Source organism: Pan troglodytes, chromosome 4 (assembly GCF_028858775.2).
Source record: "Pan troglodytes isolate AG18354 chromosome 4, NHGRI_mPanTro3-v2.0_pri, whole genome shotgun sequence".
In the NCBI taxonomy this organism is placed as follows: Eukaryota; Metazoa; Chordata; class Mammalia; order Primates; family Hominidae; genus Pan; species Pan troglodytes.
Window position 1 is genome coordinate 116897126 of NC_072402.2, and position 26490 is coordinate 116923615.

Consider the following 26490-nt stretch of genomic DNA (forward strand, 5'->3'; position numbering starts at 1 on the left):
TAGCAGTGTACCAGGCTCCCCGTTTCGCCACTTCTTTATGAAAACTGTTTGTTTTTTTCTCTTTCTGATAATAAACATTCTAGCAGGTGTGAGTTGTTATCTCATTATGGCTTTAATTTGCATTTTCCTGATGATTATAGATATCAAGCGCTTTTTTCATTTATCTGTTGGACATTCATATGTCTTCATTTGAGAAATATCTGTTCAGTTCATTTATCCCCTCTGGTTTTTTTTTTTTCCCCCAAGAGTTGAGGGTCTTACTCTGTTGCCCAGGCTGGAGTCAAACTCCTGGCCTCAAGCCATCCTCCTGCCTCAGCCTCTCAAATAGCTGGGACTACAGGTGTGCACCACTTGTGCCTGGCATGCCCATTTTTTAATTGAGTTGTTTTCTTGCTATTGGGTTACTTGAGTTCTTGATATATTTTGGATATTAACTCCTTATCAGATATACAGATTGCAGATATTATTTCCCAATCCACTGCTTTTCTCTTCACTCTGCTAATTGTATTCTTTGCTCTGCAGACATTTTCAGTTTGATGTCATCCCATTTGTTCATTTTTGCTTTTGTTGCCCGTCCCTTTGGTGTGATATCCAAAAAAATCATTGCCCAGACTGATGACATGTAGTTTTCCCTCTGTGTTTTCCTCTAGTAGTTTTACAATGCAGGTCTTATGTTTAAGTATTTAATCCATTTTGACCTATTTTTGTATATGGTGTAAGATAATGGTCCAATTTCATTCTTCTGCATGTGGTTTTCTAGTTTTCCCAGCACCATTTTTTGGAGAAACTATCCTTTCCCATTGTGTGTTCCTGGCACGTTTGACAAAAATCAATTGAGTATAAATGCATGGGTTGATTTCTGCGCCTTCTATTCTGTTCCATTGGTCTGTGTTTCTGTTTTTACACCAGTATCATGCTATTTTGGTTACCCTAGCTTTGTAATATAGTTTGAAATCAGGTAGTGTGATGTCTCTAGGTTTGTTCTTTCATCTCAAGTTTACTTTGAGTATTTGGTGTTTCTTGGTATTCCTAATGAATTTTAGGGTTTTTTTTTTCTATTTCTGTGAAAAATGACATCAGTATTTTGATAGAGATTGCATTGAATCTGTAGATCATTTTGGATAGTTTGGACATTTTAACAAATTAAAAATTTAACAAATTAATTTTTCCAATCTGTGAACACTGAATATCTTACCATTTATTTGTGTCTTCAAATTTCTTTCATCAATATTTTATAGTTTTTATTTTAGAGCTCTTTTATCTCCTTGGTTAAATTTTTGTTTTTAATGAGATGGGGTCTTGCTGTGTTGCCCAGGCTTTTCTTAAACTCCTGAGCTCAAACGATCCTCCCACCCTGGCCTCCCAAAGTGCTAGGATTACAGATGTGAGCCACCGGCCTGGCCGATATATTTCTAAGGTTTTTTTTTGTTTTTTTTTTTAGTAGCAATGATTAATGAGATTGTTTTGTTTATTTTTAAAATCAGATCAGATAATTTGTTGATGCTGTATGGAAATGCCACTGCTTTTTGCATTTTAATTTTGTATCGTTCATGTTTAATGTAGTTGTTTATTAGTTCTAACTGTTTCTTTGGTGGAGTCTTTTGTGTTTTCTGTATGTAAGATTGTGTTGTTAGCAAACAGTGACATTTTCATTTCTTTATTTCCTATTTGGATGCCTTTTTATTTCTTTCTCTTGTCTAAATGCTCTGGGAGGGACTTCTAGTACTATCATAATTGAGTAGAAGTTGTGAGAGAGTGCATCCTTGTCCTCTTTCTGATCTTAGAGGAAAAGCTTTTAAATTGTCACTGTTGGGTATGATGTTTAGCTCTGGGCTTGTCATTTATGGCCTTTATTGTGTTGAGGAACGTTCCTTCTACACCTAATTTGGTGAGAGTTTTTGTCATGAAAGGATGTCGAATTTTATCAGATGCTTTTTTTGCATCAGTTGAGAGGATCATATGGTTTTGTCCTTAATTTTGTTAATATGAACAGAATGACATCAGTTAATTTGCACATGTTGAGCTAATCTTGAACCCATGGCATAATTCCTACTTGATCACAGTGGGTGATCCTTTTATTGTGCTGTTAATTTGGTTTGCTAGTATTTTGTGGGGGGTTTTACATTTGTATTTATCAGGGATAATGGCCTATAATTTTTTTTAATTCATTTTGCCTGGCATTGGCATAAGGGAAATCCTGGTCTCATAAAAAGAGGAACTTTTCTTTCCTTTCTGTTCTTCGGAAGAGTTCAAGAAGGATTGGTGTTAGTTTTTCTTTAAATGTTTAGTAGAATTCACCGGTGATGCGATCAGATTCTAGGCTTTTCTTTTGATGGGTTGATGGGAGACTTTTTTTTTCTTTGAGACAGAGTCTCGCTTCTGTCACCCAACGCTGGAGTGCAGTGGTGCAATCTCGGCTCACTGCAACTTCTGCCTCCGGGTTTCAGGTGATTCTCCTACTTCAGCCTCCTGAGTAGCTGGGGTATTTTTAGTAGAGACAGAGTTTCACCATGTTGGCAAGGCTGGTTTGGAACTTCTGACCTCAAGTAATCTGCCTGCCTTGGCCTCCCAAAATGCTGGGGTTACAGGCGTGAGACGCCATGCCCGGCCTGATGGGAGACTTTGTATTACTGATTTATGTCCTTACTCATCATCAATCTGTTCAGATATTTTATTTTTTCATATTTCGGTTCTGGCAGGTTGTCTGTGTCTAGGAAGTTATCTATTTCTTCTGGGTTATCCAATTTGTTGGCATATATCTGCATATTAATCTCTTATGATTATTTGTGGTATCAGTTGTAGTGTCTCTTCGTTAACTTCTAATTTTATTTTTAGTCTTTGGTTTATTTATTTATTGAGATAGAGTCTTGCTCTGTCGCCCAGGCTGGAGTGCCATGGCGCCTCGCAGCTCACTGCAACCTGTGCCTCCTGGGTCCAAGCGATTCTCCTGCCTCAATCTCTCAAGTAGCTGGGATTACAGGCTTGCTCCACCACACCCAGCTAATTTTTGTATTTTTAGTAGAAACAGGGTTTTGCCATGTTGGCCAGGCTGGTCTCGAACTCCTGATCTCAAGTGATCTGCCTGCCTCCGTCTTCTAAAGTGCTGGGATTACAGGCATGAGCCACTGCGCCTGGCCCTTCTTTTTCTTAATCTTGCTAAGGAGTTGTCAATTATATTTATCTTTCCAGAAAACTGGAAAGCGTTCAGGTTTTTTTCCCTGTCATTTTTCTAGTTTATACTTTATTTATTTCTCCTCTGATTTTCATTTCCTTTCTTCTGCTAACTTTGGGCTGAGTTTCTTCTATTTTTTGTTCCTTGATGTATAATAGTAGGTTGTTTATTTGACAGAGATATATATATATATATATGGGGGGAGGCACTGAATGCTGTAATTTTCTCTCTTAGAAATGGTTTTGCTGCATCCCATAAATTTTAGCATATTCTGTTTTTGTATTTGTTTGTCTCAAGATAATTTTTAATTTCTCTTTTGATTTCCTCTTTGACTCATTGTTTTTTTCAGGAGCATGTTGTTTAATTTCCACAAATTGGTGACTTTTCCAAGATTTCTCCTGTTATTTATTTCTCATTTCATACTATTGTGATCAGAAAAGATACTTCATATGATTTACATACACTTGAATTTTTTAAAACTTGCTTTGTAATCTAACATAGTATCTATTCTGGGGAATATTCTTTGTGTGCACAAAAAAGAATGCATATTCTCTTGCTGTTTGGTAGAATGTTCTGTACATGTCTTTTAGGTACATTTGGTCTAAGAGACTAAACATTCTGTCTGGATGGTCTGTCCTTTGTTGCAAGTAGGATATTGAATCCCCCTATTATTACTGTATTGTAATCTATCTCTCCCTTTAGTTTCTTTAATATTTGTTTTCGAAGTCTAAGTGCCTCTGATGTTGAGTACATATATATTTATAATTATTAACATCCTCTGGATGAATTGACCCCTTTATCATTATGTAACATACTTCTTTGTCTCCTTTTACAGTTTTTGACTTAAAGTCTATTTTGTCTAAGTATAGCTACCTCCATTCTATTTCGGTTTCTATTTGAGTAGGATTTATTTAAATAAGAATAAATTTATTTTAATTTTCCTCTATATATTCAGGTAGTTCACTGAACTTTTTAAGTGGATTATTCCAAATATTCGTCAGTCATTTCATAGATCTGTTTCCTTTGGGTTCATTATTGGAAATTTATTAGTTTGTTTCGAGATATAATGATTCCCTGATTCTTCACCATTCTCGTGTATTTGCTTTGGGGTCTGCTCATTTGAGCAAGCTATCTGGCCAAGATAGAGCTTCACTATTAAACCTAGCCTCTGATTATGCGTGGTTCAGCCTGAAATTACCCCAGGGAGGCAGGGCTTGCAGTTGGGTTCTCTAGGTGGCTAGGCCCCTGCCTTTAGGTTCTGAGGTTGGTGCTGCTCTCTAGGTTCTGCTGTCTGGCAAGACCACTGTCAAGACCACTGGCTGGTCTCTGCAGTCAGTCAGACCTGCTGGCTGGGCACTGCGATAGCCTCTAATTGGGCTGGGTTACAGGATGTGTTCTCTGGCCAGGAAGTATTATCGTTTGGGTTCTGAAGTTGGGCAGGGTTGCGGGCTGGCCCCGAGGTTAGGCAGAGTTGTTACTCCAGATGGACAGATTCAGAGGCTATGTTTTATAGAAATGCGTGTTTGAAGCTTGCCCTCCTGCCTGAACGGAACCTTGGTGTGAGGTCTGGGGCTGGGCCAAGCCCCTGTTTGGCCTCCCAGGTTGGGCAGGCCTGTCTTCTAAGGAAATACACAGTGATCGGTGTCTCCCTGCCTGGGTAGGACCTGGGAGTGGTGTTTGAGGCTGAGCCAAGCCACTGTTTGAACTCTCTGGTTGGGCAGGTCTAGCCCCTGAGCTTTGCTGAAATATGCTGAGGTAGGTGTCTACCAGTCTGGGCGGGGCTTTGGGGTGGGCTCTGAGGCTGGTTGTGGAGGTTGGCCATTTAAGGACTGAAGCCAGGTTGAATTTTTTACCATGCTTCTGGAAGCAACCAGCTTGACTTTGCAGGTAGGATAGGCTATTGGCTGTTACCTCTAATTGGATGCTACCACTGGCAGGAACACAGAGCTACCACCAACATCTGCAGGCTAGTTGCTATAAGGTCTACCTCCTTTCTTTGTTTCTACCCAACACCAGATGATCTAGCTGTGACATTGCCCACATTGTTTCCCTTGAGGTGAGACCAGCGTGAGCTTCCTGGGAAACATTTTAGAACACTGGGGAAGCTCAATGTCTGACCGTGGCTTTCTTTTCCCACTGTACAAACTGTGGATCTAGGGAATTTTCTTGTTGTACCGCAAGCAAATCAGCTGGGATGGGAACAGGTGATGTGCTCAAAGTGAGACTGTTACTCTTACCCTTCTACTGCAGTTTTTGTTTGGTTCTGTGGTCCTTGCAGGTGTCTCAGCTCATTCCCAAGTTTGGGGGTAAAATGGCATTTTCTAATCTGTGGCTAGTTGCTACTTAAACTCTCTTTGTGCAGGAGTGTCTGTCTTTTGGGGCTTCTATAACAAATGTCTTAGACTGGGTAATTTGTAAATAGGAAGAAGTTATTTTTCATATTTCTGCAGGCTGGGAAGTCCAAGATCAAGACACCAGCAGATTTGGTGTCTGGTAAGGGCTTGATCTCTGCTCCATAGTTGACACCTTCTTGCTACATCCTTAAATGATGGAACTGGTAAAAAGGACTACCTATGTCTCTTGATCCCTTTTATAAGGATGTTAATCCCATTCATGAGGGCAATGGCTAGTTATCTCCTTAAGGCTCTGCCTGTTAATGCTGTTACATTGCAGGTTAAGTTTCAACATGAAATCTGAAGGGATATAAATATGCAAATCATAGCAAGGAATGAAACCTGGAACTTCTATTCCTGCCATCTTACGGATGTCTAAATCAGATTCTTTAATTATTTATGAAAATGTATTGAAGTTGCTGGAGAGATAACAGGAATCCAAAAATTTGATTTAGAATAACAGTCCATTCACAATGTAGGGTTTTTTTGTTTTGTTTTTACCTTTCATTTATTTTCAAAGTGTTCCGTATAGAAAGCATTTCACATTGCTTGGCATGGGAGGTGATTCCTTGCTTGGCTTAGGTTAAAAATTTGAGGCCATATATTTCAAAGCCACATGCTATAATTAATCATTTACTTTACCTAGTAATGCTAAACAAAATGTATTATGAAAAGTGAAAACAGAAGCTGAGCAATAAACATGTGTAGGCCACTGGGTTGAGAGAATTACTGACATAAATGATGTTGTATAAATATACAAATATCTTATTAATATGGTGATATGGAGTAATAATTACTGTGTGCCAGATTCTATTCTAAATTTTATAACTGTATTATTTAATTATCAAAACTATGTTATAAGATAGTTCCATGATTATTTGCATTTTTACATACAGAGAGATTGAGGCATTAAGAGACAACGTAACTTATCCAAAGATTATATGAATATATTATGCTGGTACAAAAGCAATTGCAGTTTTTGCCTTTTTTAATGGCAGAAACCACCTGCAATTACTTTTGTACCAACTTAATAGTCAACAATAGAGCTGGAATTTATTTTTTGTTTTTATTTTCATTTTTGAGACAGAGCCTTACTCTGTTGCCGAGGCTGGAGTGCAGTGGCACGATCTTGCCTCACTGCCATGTCTACCTCGCCAGTTCAAGTGATTTTTCTGCCTCAGCTTCTTGAGTAGCTGGGATTACAGGCACATACCACCATGCCTGGCTAATTGTATGGTTTTGTTTTGTTTTGAAGATGGAGTCTCACTCTGTTGCCCAGGCTGGAGTGCAGTGGCACAATCTCGGCTCACTGCAAGCTCTGCCTCCTGGGTTCACGCCATTCTCCTGCGTCAGCCTATCGAGTAGCTGGGACTACCATGCCCGGCTAATTTTTTGTATTTTTAGTAGAGATAGGGTTTCACCGTGTTAGCCAGGATGGTCTCGATCTCCTGACCTCGTGATCCGCCCACCTCGGCCTCCCAAAGTGCTGGGATTACAGGCATGAGCCACCGCGCCCAGCCTAATTGTACGTTTTTTAAGTGAGACAGGGTTTCACCATGTTGGCCAGACTGGTCTCGAACTTCTGACCTCAAGTGATCCACCCACCTAGGCCTCCCAAAGTGCTGGGATTACAGCGTAAGCCACCGCACCCGGCTAGATCTGGAATTTAACATATGCATTATGATTCTGGAGTCTGTGCAGTGCTATTCCTAATTCATCAACCTGAACTGCTTGCTTGATTTTTTTTTTTTTTTTTTTTTTTTTACTAATTCCATGGAATTACATCCACAAAACAAATGTTGACCAAACGAAGGTGAAAAGCAGCTTTGAAGACAGAAATATATCAACATAAAATAATGCTTTAAGTGTTTCTCATTTTTTAAAAAGGATCAGAAATACGTCAGCACAGTGGAATTTGCCATAAGCATTTTTTCTTTTCCTTTCAAAAAAATGCTATTTTTGCAAAACATACATATGCTCATTGGAGTGATATAGTTATTTGAAGAAGGAAAAACTTTAAAAAGCCCATATTTCCAATCTTAAACTGTGAGTCTCATAAAAGTTGACACATTTATATTGAAAATATGGAACATACATTTCTGATAATCATATAAGCATATTTATAATTCTTATAAACATCATTTTTTACATTTCTTCAGGCCTGTCTACAAGTCATTTTGCTTGGGCATTTCACTCAGTAGCAGAAGAAGAACTGCTGAACATGTTGCCAGCCATGCAGAAAGATGATCCCACTTGGTCTGAACTAAGAGCTATGGGTGTGGGGTGGTGGGTCCGGAATACCCGCATCTTACGCAAATGCATAGAAAAAGTAAGTGTTTTATTTTGGTGTATAAGTGAATTAATATTTTTTGGACATTTCTTTAAATGGCATTTCATATCTTCTCTGCCATTACTCCCTCTTGTTTTTGAAGCAGCAAAAGGCTTTTGAATAGTCTTTATATTTCATTTATAACGTGTTTCAAAATATCTAGTTTTAAAATGTATATTCTAATTCCCAAGTTTTTAATTGACAAACTTGTTAGTAGTATATGTCTGATTTTTACAAAATAATATATATGTTTAGAAAAATTTAAAAATAGTACAGAAGAACTTGTAATGAAAGGCAATAGTCCTATTATTCTCTGTATCCATTGAAGCCACCACTGTAAGTCACTTTTGTTATTATTTTATATATACATGCACATATTATTCATATACATATTTTTAAAATTTTATTAAACATGCAATGGATATGTGGCAGCCTTTCATATGAAAGAAATTACTTGTTCAAAACTGTTTCTGTGAAATTTTGATCAATATTTTTTGATTATAGGTAGCTAAAGCAGCCTTTTATAGAAAGAATGATCCTTTAGATGCTGCCATTTTTTACCTTGCAATGAAAAAGAAAGCTGTGATTTGGGGATTATATAGGTAGGTAAAAAAAAAAAAAAAAAGGGGGGGTGCTTCAATGTGAAAACCTGTTCATAAGAAGTAAATGAATGAAGTAAGATTTGTTGTTCTTGTTGATGTTGATTCATGTAGATTCTTAGTTGTTTTATATTTAAAAGAGAGATTTCATAAGGAAAAAGCTCCAAGTGTTTTTCAGAGTGGAAGAAACCTGATGAGGTCAGTTTAATTTGTTTTCAGGTTTATCAATCCAGAAACAATATTTTGCTTAAGAACTTCTCATTATGCTCCTATAAAACAAAGGTAATGTATTAGTCCATTTTCATGCTGCTAATAAAGACATACCCAAGACTGGGCAATTTACAAAAGAAAGAGGTTTATTGGACTTACAGTTCCACGTGGCTGGGAAGGCCTCACAATCATGGCAGAAGGTGAAAGGCATGTCTCACATGGCAGCAGACAAGACAAAACAGAGCTTGTGCAGGGAAACTCCTGTTTGTAAAACCAACAAATCTCTTGAGGCTTATTCGCTATCACAAGAATAGCATGGAAAAGACTTGCCCCAATGATTCAGTTACCTCCCACTGGGTCCCTCCCACAGCACTTGGGAATTCAAGATGAGATTTGGGTGGGGACACAGCCAAACCATATCAGGTAACTAAACCAGAAACTTATGCTTGGGACAGGGAAGAAGATGAATTAAATGGTGGAGTCTGGAACAGGCATTTACCTCTGCACTATGGGCCAGCCTACCCCACAAAACTGTCTCCTTCCTGTGGGCCCCACCTTCTTTCTGAGCTGAATTCACTTAGAATTTTTCTCTCTCACTTCTGAGCAAGACTGGTGAACATGATTATCATAAATAGTTCATCATTTGTTTTGAGTTTATTTCCAGATGACCCACATGAACAGCAACCTTTGGGGGAAAAATCACGATAACAAATCGGTTTTCTAAGAGACTTGATGATTTACGGTTGTTTTGATTCAAGGCACATTCTTTAGATTTTTATCTCTTAGGTCATTCTCAGATGGCAGGGGTGAAAAGATACTGATGAGTTTCAATGGTGGCACCCAAGTTAATATAAATCAAACATTTTGCATGGATTTAAAAGTAATTTTCACAGTCCTGCTAATGTAGTTTTCTTTGTATTTAGAAAGAAAAATTTTTTGTAATCTCTGAGACTTATATAACAAATGTTTACCTAATATAATTTTTACTGGGAAAAGAAGTAGATACATAGTAAGTTATGAACTGGCAGATGTTTCTATTTAGACTTAGCCAAATCTTAACTTTAGAAAATTGATTCTGATGTAAAGAAAATTGTATTCCAAAATTTTCACACCATTTTTTTTCCTTTATAGAGCTGAAAAAAACACCAGGATGACACAGTTTTTTGGACACAATTTTGAGGATGAGAGGTGGCGTAAAGCAGCTTTAAAGAATGCTTTTTCTTTGCTAGGCAAACAAAGATTTGAACATTCTGCAGCATTTTTTCTTTTAGCTGGTTGCCTCAGAGATGCAATTGAGGTAATGAGTGAAATTTAAATAACAAAGTATAGCAATATCATCTTTTAAAGCTCCTTACTGCTTAAATTTTTATTTTTTTAAATTCAACTTTATTGGAAATAACACAAGGCCAAATATCTGAAATAACTGTTAATATTTAATAAAGACATTTAATTTTGACTGTTAACTTGAATGGTATTTATACAGAATTAAGATTAACCAAATGGTGTTTGTTAGTTGGTATAAATAGGTAATTGATTTGACTCTTGAGAATATTCAAAAAATTAAAGGGTTTGTCCTACCAGTTTAAACATATTTGAACCCCATATCTGGCTCTCTATTATTTGATGAATGTTAGAAAATCCTTAACTGATTATTTCTTAGTAAACCTTAAAAAAATTATGACTATTTAAGATATAACATTTCTGTCTCAAATTGCCCTTTTGCTCAGAGTTTCATACAAGTAATTCAAAACAACCTTTTAATATGGAGACTAAAGTCTCCAGGGGCGGATGGAGAATAGTAGAGGTTCAAGACAAAAATAAAATAATATAGCTTAAATTGACATCATTTAAATTATCCATTGTTTCCTCATTTAGTTTAGTTTTTGCACATATATATATATTTAGTACTAGAAGGTGGGTTTGCAGTTATTAAATGTTGTCAAGTAGATTTGCTAAAAGCAAGCAGCATATGTTTTGTTTCTTATCCTTCTTTGCTAATTTTGGATATTTATAAGCCTTTATATTTTTCTAGTTATTAGTGAGTTAACAGAAAATGAAACCTGCTCCTGCTTATTTAAAAACAATATTTTTTTTTAAAGGTATGTCTTGAGAAATTGAATGACATTCAGTTGGCTCTTGTAATAGCAAGACTCTATGAGTCTGAATTTGATACATCTGCAGCATATAAATCTATTTTACGTAAAAAAGTTTTGGGAATCGATTCTCCTGTCAGTGAACTGTGTTCATTGAACATAAATATGCATCATGATCCTTTTCTTCGGAGCATGGCATATTGGATTTTGGAAGATTATAGTGGTGCTCTGGAAACATTAATAAAGCAACCTATCAGAGAGAATGATGGTAAGCTGCACTTCTAAGATGTTAATGATTAAGAGTATTATTGATAATTGCTACATGTGCAGATCACTCTATTAGGTGGTAAGGGTAATACAAACAAATTGAATTCATGGTCTTTATAACAGTTTTTGGTTGGTTGGTTGGTTTTTTTCTCCAGAAAGATAAATCCTTTGAAAACAAAGAACGTTGGATTTTCTGTTTTTACAAAATAGATTTACATAAATATTGAACATAAATATTGTCAACACTTGAATATAAACATTTTGAAGAAATACTGTTATAAAGCCAGTTTTTAAATCTTAGGTTGAATTTAGTGTGTTTGTCAATCAGTTTTAGAATTCTTACAGTGAAAAATGTGTTCAGTGTAAAAACAAGTTGACTTAAGTGATGTGATTAGAAAATCTTTAGCTAGATGAACTTTTGACTGTCTTGTTATGAACTGGTAGAGCTTATGTACTCTTTTGAGTCTACTAGTACCTTTTCTTTTAGAAATCCTCTTTGCTAAAGCTTTCTTAGAGGCCAGTATAAAATGGAATTTTTTATATAGATGCATATAAAAATGAGATTTACTTTTCAGATATGTTTTCATAGATTGAATTGTGTTTGGTAGCTGATAAAATAGGTATTATATTATTTGGAATACTAATTGGAAAAGGGTCTAGTTCATAGATTTTTATGTGCTATCATTTAATCAGGAAGTGGCCTTCGCCTTACTTCCTAAACCTTTGAGAAAGCTGTGTGACTCGTTCGTTTAAGTCTCCTAGCCATTTAAGCTAAAGATTTTCAAACTAGCCTCTATGTAATGAAGGGAAAATGTAAATGCCTTTTCCAGCCACTTTCTTTTTTTAGTGTTTTTATTTAAAAAAAAAAAAAAAATAGACACAGTATCTTGCTTTGTTGCCCTGGCTCATCTCAAACACCTGGCATCTAGCTGTCCTCCCACCTCAGCCTCCCAAAGTCTGGAACTACAGGCATGAGCTACTGTGCCTGGCCCCCTTTCCCTTTCCCTTCCTCTTTCCTTTTGTCTTTTCTTTTCTCTTTTCTTTCTTTTTCTTCTTTCTTGAGATGGAGTCTCACTCTCACCCAGGCTGGAGTGCAGTGGGGCTATCTCAGCTCACTGCAGCTTCCACCTCCCAAGCTCAAGCAATCTTCCCACCCCAGCCTCCTGAGTAGCGGGGACCACAGGTGTGTGCCACCATGCCCAGCTAATTTTTTTGTATTTTTGCTGGAGATGGGGTTTCACCATGTTGCCCAGGGTGGTCTTGAACTCCTGAGCTCAAAGTGCTGGGATTACAGGCATGAGCCACCACACCTGGCCCTGGCCCACTTTCTTGTACTTACACATATTCATGTAAAAATTGTATTTTGATTTGGGACTAGTACATTTTTACATACTTTTATTATGAATTAAACTTGTATTCTTCTAGAAGAAAATTGCAAAAAATAATAGCGGCTTGGACCAGAATGATTGGAATGGAGGCAGAGAGATGTGGTTGGATTTGGGATATGATTTTAAGATTGATTACATAGGACTGGATTTGATAAGGAGTGTAAAGGAATTAGGAGTCAAAGGTAACTCCTGGGTTTTTAGATTGAACAATAGGTAGATGATATGGGGAAGAATTGTTTTAGATCATGGAGCTTTCTCTGATAAGGTGAACTTTGAGCAGAGAACTGGTTGAAATGAGTGAGTTAATCAGTATAGATATAGGTAAAGAGTGGTTTGGGTCAAGGGCACACTAAATAAAAAGGCCCCAAAGCAAGAGTTTATACACATAAGTAAAAATGAAATGTAGGCCTTTGGATATAGGAGTTTAGGTTTTCAGTGTGAAGTTGGGACTGGAGATAGAGATGATGTCCAAGTTATCAGTGTGTAGATGTTATTGAAAGTCATGGGGACTATATGAATTCAACTCAGGGAATATAGATAGAAAATAAGTCAGCAGTTGAACCCTAGGAGACTCTCAGCTTTCAAAGGTAGAGAAGATGAGGAGGACTAGCAAAGCAGACTGAGGAGAAGTGTTCAGGGAAGTAGGAGAAAAAGAACTAAGAGTCTATAACTGGATGTTTTAAATTATCCTAGAATATTACCTGAAGAGATTTGTTTCAATGGGAAAGCATCATAATCTTTGTTTTCCTACTTTGTTAGAACATGTTCATTATAAATGTGTTGTTGTCTCTTCAGTGCCATGGATCATTGTGGCCTATTAGTAAAATTTTGTCAAAAGACTCTGTAGATAAAGGTGTCATAGTAGATAGAGAAAAGACACTACAATAGAAACACACAGTTCATAACTTTTCTTGGCTCATAAAATGAATTTACTTTCAGATCAAGTTTTATCAGCCAGTAATCCTACAGTTTTTAATTTCTACAATTACCTAAGAACACATCCTCTTTTGCTGAGACGTCATTTTGGATCATCTGATACATTTTCCACACATATGAGTCTAACAGGAAAAAGTGGACTGGCAGGAACAATTAATTTAAGTGAAAGACGTTTATTTTTTACCACTGCCAGTGCTCATTTAAAAGCTGGCTGCCCAATGTTGGCTTTGGAAGTATTATCAAAGATGCCTAAAGTCATCAAGAAAACAAGACCTTTTTATAGGGCTTCTAGTTTTCTGGATACTAGTAAAGACTGTTCTCCTTCTTCTCCATTAAAGTTGGATGCAAGGGAAGATAAGTCTTCTGCTGTTGATTGGTCACAGTCACTGATAAATGGTTTTGGATCTTCTTCAGAGGGTTCCTCAGAGAAGCAATCAAACTCCACTCTTTCTTTTGACTGGAGCCAACCAAGTGTTGTGTTTCAGGATGACTCTTTAGAGTTAAAATGGGACAGTGATAATGATGAAGAAAATGAGGATGTCCCTATTTCAATGAAAGAACTAAAACCTTTACAGAGAAAAACAGATAAAAAGTTGGATGACATAAGTTCTAACTACACAGAATCTTTCAGCACACTAGATGAAAATGACCTTTTAAATCCATCAGAAGATATAATTGCAGTTCAGTTAAAATTTAGAGCATGTTTAAAGATTCTCACAGTAGAACTTCGTACTTTATCTACTGGCTATGAAATAGATGGTGGAAAATTGCGTTACCAACTATACCACTGGCTTGAAAAAGAGGTGATAGCTCTTCAGAGGACTTGTGACTTTTGCTCAGATGCTGAAGAACTACAGTCTGCATTTGGCAGAAATGAAGATGAATTTGGATTAAATGAGGATGCTGAAGATTTGCCTCACCAAACAAAAGTGAAACAACTGAGAGAAAATTTTCAGGAAAAAAGACAGTGGCTCTTGAAGTATCAGTCACTTTTGAGAATGTTTCTTAGTTACTGCATACTTCATGGATCCCATGGTGGGGGTCTTGCATCTGTAAGAATGGAATTGATTTTGCTTTTGCAAGAATCTCAGCAGGTATGTAATTTACTTGATAGTCAAAAATGGTACATGTCTAAAACTGTTTTTGGTGTTTCTTTTTTGGTTTTGAATACTGAGACTTGATTTTCTTCATTACGGTTGCTTTAGGGAAAGCTCCCTTTTGTGTGGTCCTTCATATTATGAATTAGTAGAGTTGTGTATTTATAGTAGTTACAGACGATTCAGTATCAGGCCTTATGACCTGCTTAATTCACACTCCAAAGTGTTGTCTGAATGCCTTGTAGGGTGACAGACTTCTTATTGCAAGAGGATATTGTCTTATTTTTTTTTCCCTCTCTGTGTCCCTAAATGTCTTATTTTTAAATATGATTATTGAAATGCTGACTTCTTCACATCCCTTCTAACTCTAAGTTTCTATTATGCTTTTATTTTTTAATTGTTTTGAAGTGTTTTAAAGAGCCCTTGATTTACTGAAGTAATGGTTTGTAACTGTAAATAGTTGGTTAACCTTTTATCCCTCTTTGTTTTTAAGGAAACATCAGAACCACTATTTTCTAGCCCTCTGTCAGAGCAAACCTCAGTGCCTCTCCTCTTTGCTTGTACAGCCAATGCCAAAACAGTAGTTGCCAATCCATTATTGCACCTCAGTAATCTGACACATGATATTCTCCATGCCATAATAAACTTTGATTCACCACCCCACCCTGATATCCAAAGCAATAAAGTAAGTATGCTTGGTTTCAAGCTTTTACTTCATCTGTACAATGATAAAACTACAAGATAAATATTAAGGGTTTTTTTTAAGTAATTTTAAACATCAGACTAAGCATAGCAATTGTTACATTGCCAAGTTTATGTTGATTCCTATTAAAGAAATCTTCTGGTTGTGGACTGGCTTATCTTACTCATGTTACTTACACCTGGTAGAGTTCTTGAATTTTTTATCACAATGCCTAGTTATTTAGTCTAGCTGCTTTAAGAAAAATAGGTACGTATGAGTCCTTTAGTAGTACATTTAACCAAAAAGCTCGTTGTTTTTTTAAATATAGAAACTTAATATTTTAATGTAAAGGCACTAATATGTAAATGAAGTTTCCCCTTGTTAATACTAAAGAAATCCACATTTTAAGGATAATGTGAACTATTTGCCCCTGTCATCCTTCTAGGGTAGGCAGTACTTTGTGAACCAGCTGCAACAGAATCAGCTGCAGTGCTTGTTAAAAGTCTGGATTCTCAAGTTCACGCCAAACTTATTCAGTCAGTTTGTGAGAGTATGTCCCAGGAATGTATATTTTTAAAGAAGTTCCTTGTGTGATTCTAATGCATGCAACTAATTATATTGTTATAGTTAATTGTCTAATCAACCAAAGCATCCTATTCATCATTACTTTATCTGCTGTTAATGTCATATTTTATCTTTACTTTTCAGACATATTGAAATCCTTTGAAGTATAACTGACTTTGACCATTTTCATATGTCCCTAGTGGTTTTTGTTTTTTTTTAATAGTCTATCATGTAGCTCTCATCCACCTCACAGGTTGTATCACACCAATTCGATTTTCTGTTTTCCTGATGGTGGACTGTCCTACAATTTTACCCTCTTTAGTTACCTTAATCCTTGTAATTAAATTTCACTGCTTATTTTTCTGTACTGCTCTGTAGTATAAATGCCCATAGTGCTTATTATACAGTTTGGAATTTAATTTCTTTCAGATTGTGCTCATTTTAGCCAAACTATATTTCATATTTAAAACTAATTATAGCATACCTGTGGTGTATCAGTTACCTTTTGCTGCTTAAGAACTGTCCTGAGGCCAGTGTGGTGGTTCACGCCTCTAATCCCAGCATTTTGGGAGGTCGAGGCGGGCAGATCACCTGAGGCCAGGAATTCGAGACCAGCCTGACCAACATGGAGAAACCCTGTCTCTACTAAAAATACAAAAAATTAGCCAGGCGTAGTGGCACATGCCTATAATCTCAGGTGCTTGGGAGGCTGAGGCAGGAGAATCACTTGAACCCAGGAGGCAGAGGTTGCGGTGAGCCAAGATCGCACCATTACACTGCAACCTGGGCAACAAGAGCAAAACTCCATGCCCACCCCCCGCCAAAAAAAAAAAAAAAAAAACTGTCCTGAAACATTAGTGGCTTAAAAAGCCATCATTTATTTTGCTTATAATTCTGTGAGTTGGTTCATTAGTTCTTTGGTTTGGGCCAGCTATACTAATGTCTGGACTCTCTCATTCATCTTTGGTCAACTGGTGAGTTAGTCAGGTTCTAGATGATCTAAGAAGGCATCATTTACATTTCTGGTGGTTGGCGCATGTTGACAGCACTGACAGGAGAATCTGGGTCATATGTATCTCATCCTCCAGCAGGCAAGCCTAATATATTTGTCTGGATTCACCAAAGAAACAGAATCAGTAGGATGTATGTATGTATGTGTGTGTGTGTGTGTATGTATATATATATATATAATGAGAGAGAGATTTATTATAAGGAATTGGTTTATGTGGTTTTGGAGGCTGAAAAGTCCCAAGATCTGCAGTTGGCAAGTTGGACACTCAGGAGAGCTGATGGTGTAGTTCCGGTCCAAATCAGAAGGCCTGAGAACCAGGAGAGCTATAATTTAAGTTCAGGTCAGAAAGTCAGCAGGCTGAAGACCCAAAAAGAGCTGATGTTTTAGTTCAAGTCTGAAGACAGGAAAAGCAATGACCCAGCTCAGTGCAGTTAGATGCGAGTTACTCAGCCTTTTTGTTCTGTTCAGGTCTTGCCAGTTGAGTCTACTCACATTACAGAGCACAATCTGCTTTAATCAGTCTGATTCAAATGTTTGTCTCATCTGAAAACATTTCACAGACACCCAGAATAATGTTTGATCAAATGTCTGTGCACCCCATGGCCCAGTCACACCTAGATTTTTTTCAAATGGTAGTTTCAGGGGTTAAAGAGCAGCAAGAATAGAATTTGCAAGGCTTTTTGAGGTGTAGATTCGGAACTCACACTTCACTTCTGTTGGGTCCTCTTGGTCGAACAAGTCAAGCCCAGCTCAGATTCAGTGAGTGGAGAAGTACGTCCAACTCTCTCTTGCAGAAGCTGCAAAATACTGTGATCATTTTTGCAAGCTCCCATACATAGTTTTTGTCATCTTCAATTATATAATATCTTTTAATTCATACTACGTTTTATTGACATTTGAAGGAAAAATTAGCAATTAGATTTGATCTGTCATTCTCCATTTTTATCTACAAAATGACTGGCATACTTCACAATCAGATGAAGAACCTGGTCTTTTAATATTCTAGTCTAGTTTGCTTTCTTACCTAGCTGAAGTTTCTCCTTCATCCTCAGTTCTGCCTAATGTTACGGCCCTTGCCATGCCATGTTTAGAGTCTTCTCTTCCTTAAAACAAATGCCTGACTCCACTGCCTTTCAGTTACTGCCTTTCATACCTTATATCCTTTCTCTTCTCTAGTTTCACTCTCTTCAAATTGTTTTTAAGGTAACTAGAATATGTGGTAGCATATTCTTCAGTGACCTGTCCGTTGGTGAACTGTCAGTTATCAGGCTGTTTCTTCACATTTTGGTTGAGGAAAAAGCAGATTGAGTGTTGGAGGGCTTACTTTAATACATGGTTCATGCTCTACTGGAGAGCTGACATCTGTTCCCCTTTGCTCTAGAAAAAGAAATTAGGTAGCAAATGTGTGTTTTATAATTTCTGCTGAAGACTTTAGCGTGTTTTCTTTAAATTTTCTGTAGTAAGACTCATGTAGATAAAAATGAGTGTTATAGAAAAAAAGGAAATAGTTTATGAAGGCAAAGAATCAAAAATTTTTTCATTCTTTTAAAAATGCTGATTATATTAGGTCTTGAAAAAAAATCTGTACTTTAAAAAGGTTATACTTAAAGTAATTTTGTTTTTGTTTTCCAGGTGTATGTAATGCATACTTTAGCAGCTTCACTTTCTGCTTGTATTTATCAGTGCCTTTGTGGTAGTCATAACTACAGGTAACTATCTTTTTATGAAATTTAAGAATGCTTACAGTAAGCAATGAGGTTTCATATTTTGTATGTTAGTGGTTTAGAACTATATATAACAGTCTATTTTAAATAATGCAAAAAGCATATGGTTGAGGTTTTGAGTACTTTTTGTTCATATTTGAAATTTTTATGGCAGGTGAATCTCAAACCCTTATTCTGTATAACTTATTTAGCAGCCTATTACTGGTCACTGCCTTATGTCAGACATTGTGATTGGCACTGAGAATTTTAATGCAAATAATATGATAAAGTCTATTTCTTAGGGCCAGTCTAGTTAGAGACAAACATGTGAGTTGATAAATGATACGTATATAATATGGCATAGTACTAAAATGGTAACTATAATAAGACAGTAGATAGTAAAAGGCTCAGGGACCACATGGGAGGGAGTAACTTGGAATTGAGAAAAATTTTACTGAATAATTGATGTATAGGATATTTCTCTGTATTTCTCTTTATGTTATAAAGTTTTACTAAAATTTATCTAGGCTTCAAAAAAATAGTTTGTTACCCTCTGGGGTCTTTCTATATCTATCTTTAGTTGTTTGAAATACTCTATTTCTTCAAGTATTGTCTCATCTCTCTTCTATCTTTCCTATTAAACAGATATTGCAACTTCTGGGTCATTTCTTAATGTTCTTTAACTTTCCCATCCTATGTTCCTTTTCTTTATCTCTTTTTGTTTCATTTCAGGAGAAATTCTAGCTTCATTTTCCAAACACGGATTCATTATTCAGCAATGTCCTGTCTTATTTAGCAAGAATTTATATTTTAGAAATTCTGTTTTTCATTTTCAGGATCTCTTGTTGAATTTAGTATTTGCTTCTGTTTCTATAACATTTCTTGATTAAAAAAATTATTTTGAGTATGGAGTACTTTACTGGTAAGTTGGGTTTCTCAGGTGAAGATCTTTTGTTGAGTTTGTTATTTCTTACATGGTGTCAGCCTTCCTTGTTAATTTTTGGTTGTCTGTCCAGTTTGTGTTTTTGAATTTTCTGTGGGTAGCCTTACTTACCACTCTGGTTGTATATTTCCCAAGGTAGCTTCAACTTGATTTCTTTAACCCTGATCCTTCAAGAATTCACTTTCTTATTATTTAGGCTTTATTTTCATTAACTTCTTTTTATCTTTCCTATCTATGATTTCTATAGGAATGAGGGAGTTTTTTTTGTTGTTACTCTGCCATCTTGAAACTGGAAAGTAAAGCAAGGGAAACTACAAAGGCATCAAAATGTTATAACCAATGAGATTTGCCAATCATAACACATTTACACCAATAAATGCTCTATATTTAAGTATATTCATGTACTTAATGTATGATATAGGAATTTCTAAAGGAAATTCCTTATACCATTTTCTGTCAGAATTATTTCATAGTTTATGTCAAGCTGCAGGTTTTTTTGTTCATTCATCTGTTAGTCTTCGCTTTGCATCTTTTACTTGGGGAAGCTTATCCTGAATTCTCAAATTGTGTGAAATACTCCTCTGTATTGCCTTGATAGCATCATATGCATAGGTTTCATCTTTTAAGAGTAGTATGATAACATTATTTGTGTTTTGTTCCCCTATTAAATTTTATGGGGACAGAGACATTGTTATTCCTTATATGCCTAGTACCTGCTACAGTGCCTGATGTAGGGTAGGCTAGCCATTATACATAAAAGTGAGCCTAAACGGACTTCATTTTCAACCAGATAACTATGTTTTTAAGTCAAATATGTAATCTTGCTGCTTGTGGTACATAGCGATTTAGTTTTCTCATTTGTACTTATTCTGTCCCTTAAAATGTGTTTTAATTTAGAAAATGTGTATATTTACACTTAAAGGATACTTTGTTTTTATATAGCACTAGACTGTACATTATACTACTTAGATGTACTAGCAGTATAATTAATAAACAAAAATTGATACTCTTGAAAGTAGATCTGAAACATGAAAATATTATATAAAATTTATCAGAGATTTAAATATTGTTTTCTTCTCTTAGTTCATTTCAGACGAATCAGTTTACTGGAATGGTATATCAGACAGTACTGCTTCCTCATCGACATTCTTTGAAAACAGGAAGCTTAGATGAAGCATTAACTCCCAATACGTCACCAGCTCAATGGCCAGGTATAATTTTTATGTATAGATCAGTTTTTTCTTAGTCTTATTTATAATCTTAGATAAGTAGAAAGACTATTTTAGTTTTGCCACATGGTAATCATTGTTAAATACTGTTAGAATTGATACCAGTTAAGTATTCACCACTCATTCTGAATTACACAGTTACTTAACATTAGTGTTCCCTTGATCATTATACTAATATAACTCAAATGTTTTGTAATACCGTTTTTTAAATCATTTTGCTTTTGACATACTAGAAAAACCCGTCTATGAAAATTTATCTATGAGATCTTAGTCATGAAAGATTTTAATGTTTAATATTAAAGATTTTTAATGTTTCTCTCAAATAGCTCATTTTTGCTTAACTATAATAACCGCTACTAGTCTGTGAATCTAGGGAAGAAAATACAGTATTAAATCTTGATGCAATACATTTTTTCCTAAAATTAGAAAAATATAGTTAATTTTTAAAATTTTAAAAATTTATAGTCAGTGACAGCTATGTTTGTTTGTCGTTCTAGGAATAACTTGTCTAATTCGACTTTTGAATTCTTCTGGCGAGGAAGCCCAGTCAGGGCTTACAGTCTTGCTCTGTGAGATTCTCACAGCAGTGTATCTTAGTCTCTTCATCCATGGCCTGGCCACACATTCAAGTAATGAGCTATTTCGGATTGTGGCCCATCCTCTAAATGAGAAAATGTGGTCTGCTGTGTTTGGTGGAGGTGCACATGTTCCTAGCAAAGAACAGACACATTCAAAAACTTTACCTGGTGAGTTTAAAAAATTTTTTTAGGACTGAAGCTTTATTTATCTGAGTGATATCATTCTCAAACGTAATTACATTTTAATTTAGTTATAGAAAGTTCTGGTTAGAGACCATTTGCGAAAAGCATAAACAAATAGTCATACAGTGAAAATGCAGTATTAAAGTTTCTGGTGCAGTTTTTAATCTTTAAGATATTCCTGTACCAATAATTAGAACGATCTTATGTAAATTTATTAAATATTTTACTACTGAAACTTTCATTTGTTTTGAAACACACTGTAATATTGGTTTTTGTTCTATCCCAAATACGGATTCTTTCTTCTTTCTTTGGCAGGAAGGCACTTTGCTATGCCTAGCCCCCACCAGGTAGTGGTATTCTCCATGGAATGTGTGGGCTTTTCCAAAGCTCTTTCAGCCATCAGGTCTCATAGCCCTCCCAGTCTTGCAGGCAAGATATGAGCTTTAGAAATAGGCTTTTATCATTCAGCTTGCTTTGTGTTGTTTTGAGGGGTTGGGGTACAGTGGGACAGTTTTATTTTGTTTGGCATTTATAGAAAATTGAGAAGTTTCCTTTGATCAAGCCATATTTTTGATTTAAAACAATGATTAGCAGTTTAGAAAACTATCTCTGCTATTTTATTCTGCTTTTAAATTCTTTGTTTTTTATATTTCTGTCCCTTAGACTTTAACATTTTAAAGTGTGTAAAAATAAAACACTGTCAGTGCTAATCATAGAAAATCAGACTATGGCTTGAAATGACTAGAAAAACATTTCAAATTAGGCTGCTTTATGATTTGCATATTATGATTCAGGCCATTGGAGTTTTTGGATTTCTAAGTGTTCATAATACCATGAAAAGTAAATATTTTAAACAATTGTATCCCCGTTTAAAAACTTTCTAATGTTAAAACTGTATTTTTTTCATGTATTAGCCCATGTGTGATAATCTTAGTTTTCCAATTATGGAGGGCATGAGGAGTAGCTTTATTTTTAATACATAGTACTTGAAAACTTATTTCATTCTATATTGGTGTTGAATAAATTGAAAATGTTAAATGTTTTTCCAAAAAAAAAAAAAAAAAAAGCCCTATGCATACATTTGAGAGAAGCTCAGCAAGGTTATTTATCTCTTTATGAGCTTTCATTCACTTCTTCCCTGACGTTTACACTGAACATATGCTTGTACATATAGGTGTATGTGGGCTTGGATATATATGTTTTGGGAGGTCAAGCAGTTGGTGAGGGACATGAGAGAATAAGAAAAGCTTGAATTTGGCTTCATTATTTGGGAAAAAAATTATTGCCAAAATCTATACCATGATTGATGAATATTCTTTGAATGAAGCTATATTAAAAAGAATTTAGAAAAGTTATTACCTTGTTAAAATATTTAAAAGTTATTAGTAGCAATGTTGGCATATATTATACTTTTCAAAAGCAGTTTCCACTAACCTGTGGCCCTGCATGACTATATAGCAAAAAATCATGATGGCCTAGCTTCTACTTCCCCTCCTTAAATGAAATTGTTTCTTCAGTTACCTAGCTAGGACTCTCATACTTTCTAGTCTGGGTCCTGCCTCTTTCTTCCATCAAGAAAAAACAGGCAGGAATTTCTTTATGTATAATACTTACCATGAGGCAAATTCAGTTTATAACTTTCAGCAGAGTTCAACTAGCTTTTTCTGTAAAAAGCCAAATATATATTTTAGGTTTTGGAGTCCATTTGGTATCTCACAACTATTTAGTTCTGCCCTTGTAGCACAAAGGCAGCCATAGACCATTTGTAAACAGATGAGTACAGCTGTGTTCTAAGAAAACATTATTTATTTGTTGAATTGCAATTTGCCAACCCCTGCTTTACAAGTAGAAGCATTTTATTATTGGTCTATTTGGAATAGAATATTTGCTTTCCCTGTTAAAGGAATTTCAGGTTTTAAGAACAACTGAAGTTAATATTTTGGGACATAGAGTTCACTGTGGGTCTCTTAACGTATTTGACCTAACCACAAATTGTACTTACGGAATAGTATAAGTGGCATCAGAGGGATAATTTGTAATCTTCCCTGCCATGGCCCTTAGCTTCCTTTAGCCAATCTAGGGGCTAATTCAGTTTTTGCTGTTGTAAAATACTGAAAATGTAGAATCCTAACATGACTTCTCCAGAAACCTGATACCATCCTGCCTATTACTCATCCACCTACCACACTTTGCTTACTACTTTGATGGCTGTTTTATCTCTCTGGTCCCTCCCATTTGCCTTAAATTAAACTCATTTACTTCTCCTTTTTCTTCTTATGCACGTCAGATTTCATATGCAAATTTACCTTATTTGCCAGGTTTACCTTTGCTTATTAAAATATTAAGTATTTTGTTTTTGTGACATTCCTTTTCTGTTTTTTAAAAAGTTGTTTATTGTGCTTTTTGTATAGATTTTTTTAAAAGACTAATTTCACATGAAATTTGCCTTGGACTATATTTATACTTGAGATATCTGAATTCAATTAAGGAAAAACTTTCAAAGTCTAAGGGAAGTAAGATCCATTGCTCTGTTGAGTTTAATTTTAAATTAAAAATTGGCAAATTAATTTTGACCATATTTTTAATATGTTCTGAGAAAAATTCATTTGTTAAGACTGTGATCTTGTTGATGTAAAATGTTAAAAAGGGATAAATTATTGCTAAGGAATGTGCAGATATCCATAAAAAAGAAAATGAAAAATACATTCTTACTAGCCATCAGGTCTCAATTCATTTTTCCTGAGCACAGATATGTGTAAGGAACCTTATTGAAAGTCCAGGTTGATCTTTGTATAAGGTTGGTGCAAAAGCAATGGCAAAACTGCAGTTACTTTTGCACCAATCTTGTTAACCACTCTAGTTGTTGGTTGTAGGCAAAAATACCATTACATAAATTATTTTGGGGGGGCCATTATAAGTCCGTCATAAGCTGTATCCTACCACTTATTTAACCCCAAGTAAAAAATAAAGTGACCTAAAATTATCTGCATCTATATGTTTAACCTCAGCCAATAATAAGGAATACTTAAAACGTATCGTTCACTTAGTGGTAGGGCTGGATATAGTCATATCCAGGTTATATGGTGCTCATCTGTCCTTGAGTACCCAGAAAGTATTCTAAATACAATCATGGAAGTAGCTGAAGGAGTACTTAAAGAAAACATGAATGGTACAATTTGTCCATTTGCTAACCAGAAAAAAAGGAATATATTCACTGAATGATGAAAACTAAAGGCCTGCTGGTTTCAAAGCCAAGCTAATTTGAAAAGGAGCAGGAGGGCTGGACATGGTGGCTCACACCTGTAATCCTAGCATTTTGGGAGGCCTAGGTGGGCAGATCACCTGAGGTCAGGAGTTTGAGACCAGCCTGGCCAACAAGGTGAAACACTGTCTCTACAAAAATTAGCCGGGTGTGGTGGCATGTGCCTGTAGACCCAGCTCCTCAGGAGGCTGAGGCAGGAGAATCGCTTGAACCTGGGAGGTGGAGGTTGCAGTGAGCTGAGATTGCGCCACTGCACTCCAGCCTGGGCGACAGAGCGAGACTCCATCTCAAAAAAGAAAAGAAAAGGAGCAGGCAGAAAGAGGAAAGGAAAGAAGTGAAGAGAAAGGGAAAGAAGCGAAGGTCCTGTGGAGTAGGGATCCACTGAAAACTAGAGAGAGAAAATCTCAGAACAGAAAATCAACCAAGACAAGGAACTACTAGCAGCATTGGCTTTCAATATAAAGTAACGTTCAGAAATCTCAGTTTTTTTAAGGCATTATTATGTTGCCCTGAAAACCTACCGAGGCAGGACAGCAACCTGATAAATTTTAGGTTGTAGGTAAGCAGTCCTGTGTGTTTGGATTACTGCTAATCATAATCGTTGATGTACCAAGAGTCTAATTGCATTAAGTAATGTTCAATATACATTGTTGACCAAGGGAATAAAACAGTGTATTTTAGAAAAGTTGACTTGAATCCAGTTAAAATTAATGTGTATTTAAAATTTTTTATCTTTTAAATTTGGCCAGTGAAAGCTGACAAATCTAGAATATTTCATTTTCCTGACTACTCAAACGTGTCAAAGCATTGTATATTGAAGATGAAATACGTGCATATTGAAATACATTGTATATTGAAGATGAAATACATTGTATATTGAAGATGAAATACCCTTAAACATGTTTTCTAAAAGTGTTCCATAAGTTTAGGTACTGTATTATGAGAGGAATTTGAAAGCCATCATTTGTTTTCCTTGTTCTGTTATAAATTTGGATTTAAATTTTCTTTGCAATGATGGCCTCATGAACTAGATTATATTTCTTTCTATATATCTATTATATACTTAATGTATTCTTGTAGTAACATAATATTTAAAGATAAGCTTCATAACTGAAGGAAATTATAGATTTTTATTAGACTCTAGTCTGGCAGGTCAAAATTCTTAACAAAAATGTTAATGTACATAAATTAACTTTTAATCAAATTTTTTTTGTGTGAATTCCACATTATATATTAATGAAGAGTTTGATTTTTCTAATTAACTAAAACTGTAGTGCAGGTATATGTTCATGGAACTCTGAATTGTTTTGTTATGGTCAGTTTTAAAGAAGAGAACCAGCTAAGCAATAGCAATTTTCAAAAAATTACTTTTTCTGCTAACAGTTAGAAATCCATACTTTTGCTTTTTATTCTGTATTATAAATAAAGCAGTGTTTTTAAGAATTGTTATTGTGTTTTGTGATACTTGCATTTATAAGAACTGTGAATTACCTCTTTATCTTAATAAATTCATAGTAATGACTTTTTTATGTCTCCAAGTTGAGGAATGGAAATATAAAATGAACATTTTATTTGTGGTAAGCATGTCATATATTTTTTACTATGAGATTGCTAATGATATTCTAGACATAAAGTTTATTTCTGACTTATTACACTAAAACAGATCAGAAAATCCATTTTTTGCTTTTTCTTATAAAACTTGTGTAAAAACAAAAGTTCTGTATTGAGTAGTCAGTGATTATCACATGTCATTGCTAACATTCCTTTAGCAAAGTAAGCAAAACAGCAAAATATCTTGACCAGAAAAGACTTGAGCATATTAAAATATAAAACAAAATAGGTGATCTAAA

At 35.4% G+C, this 26490-nt stretch overlaps 1 protein-coding gene across 18 annotated transcripts in view; it reads left to right on the forward strand.

The window, feature by feature from the left end:
• Positions 1–26490, forward strand: part of DMXL1 (Dmx like 1) — a 191492-nt gene that overhangs the window by 92868 nt on the left and 72134 nt on the right. For 12 of the 18 annotated variants that reach the window (XR_010156981.1, XR_010156982.1, XM_063810591.1 and 9 more), the window contains 10 exons: positions 7725–7894; positions 8399–8496; positions 9835–10000; positions 10803–11064; positions 13391–14481; positions 14978–15169; positions 18375–18451; positions 20472–20599; positions 21115–21363; positions 21694–21807. Coding sequence is in view for 15 of the 18 variants with exons in the window: in XM_063810591.1 (XP_063666661.1) it covers positions 7725–7894; positions 8399–8496; positions 9835–10000; positions 10803–11064; positions 13391–14481; positions 14978–15169; positions 18375–18451; positions 20472–20599; positions 21115–21363; positions 21694–21807 (2547 nt within the window). In the remaining 3 variants the exon portion in view is untranslated. The remainder of the gene's footprint in view (positions 1–7724; positions 7895–8398; positions 8497–9834; positions 10001–10802; positions 11065–13390; positions 14482–14977; positions 15170–18374; positions 18452–20471; positions 20600–21114; positions 21364–21693; positions 21808–26490) is intronic. The other 6 variants (XR_010156983.1, XM_063810592.1, XM_001151881.8 and 3 more) reach the window with 2 other exon arrangements.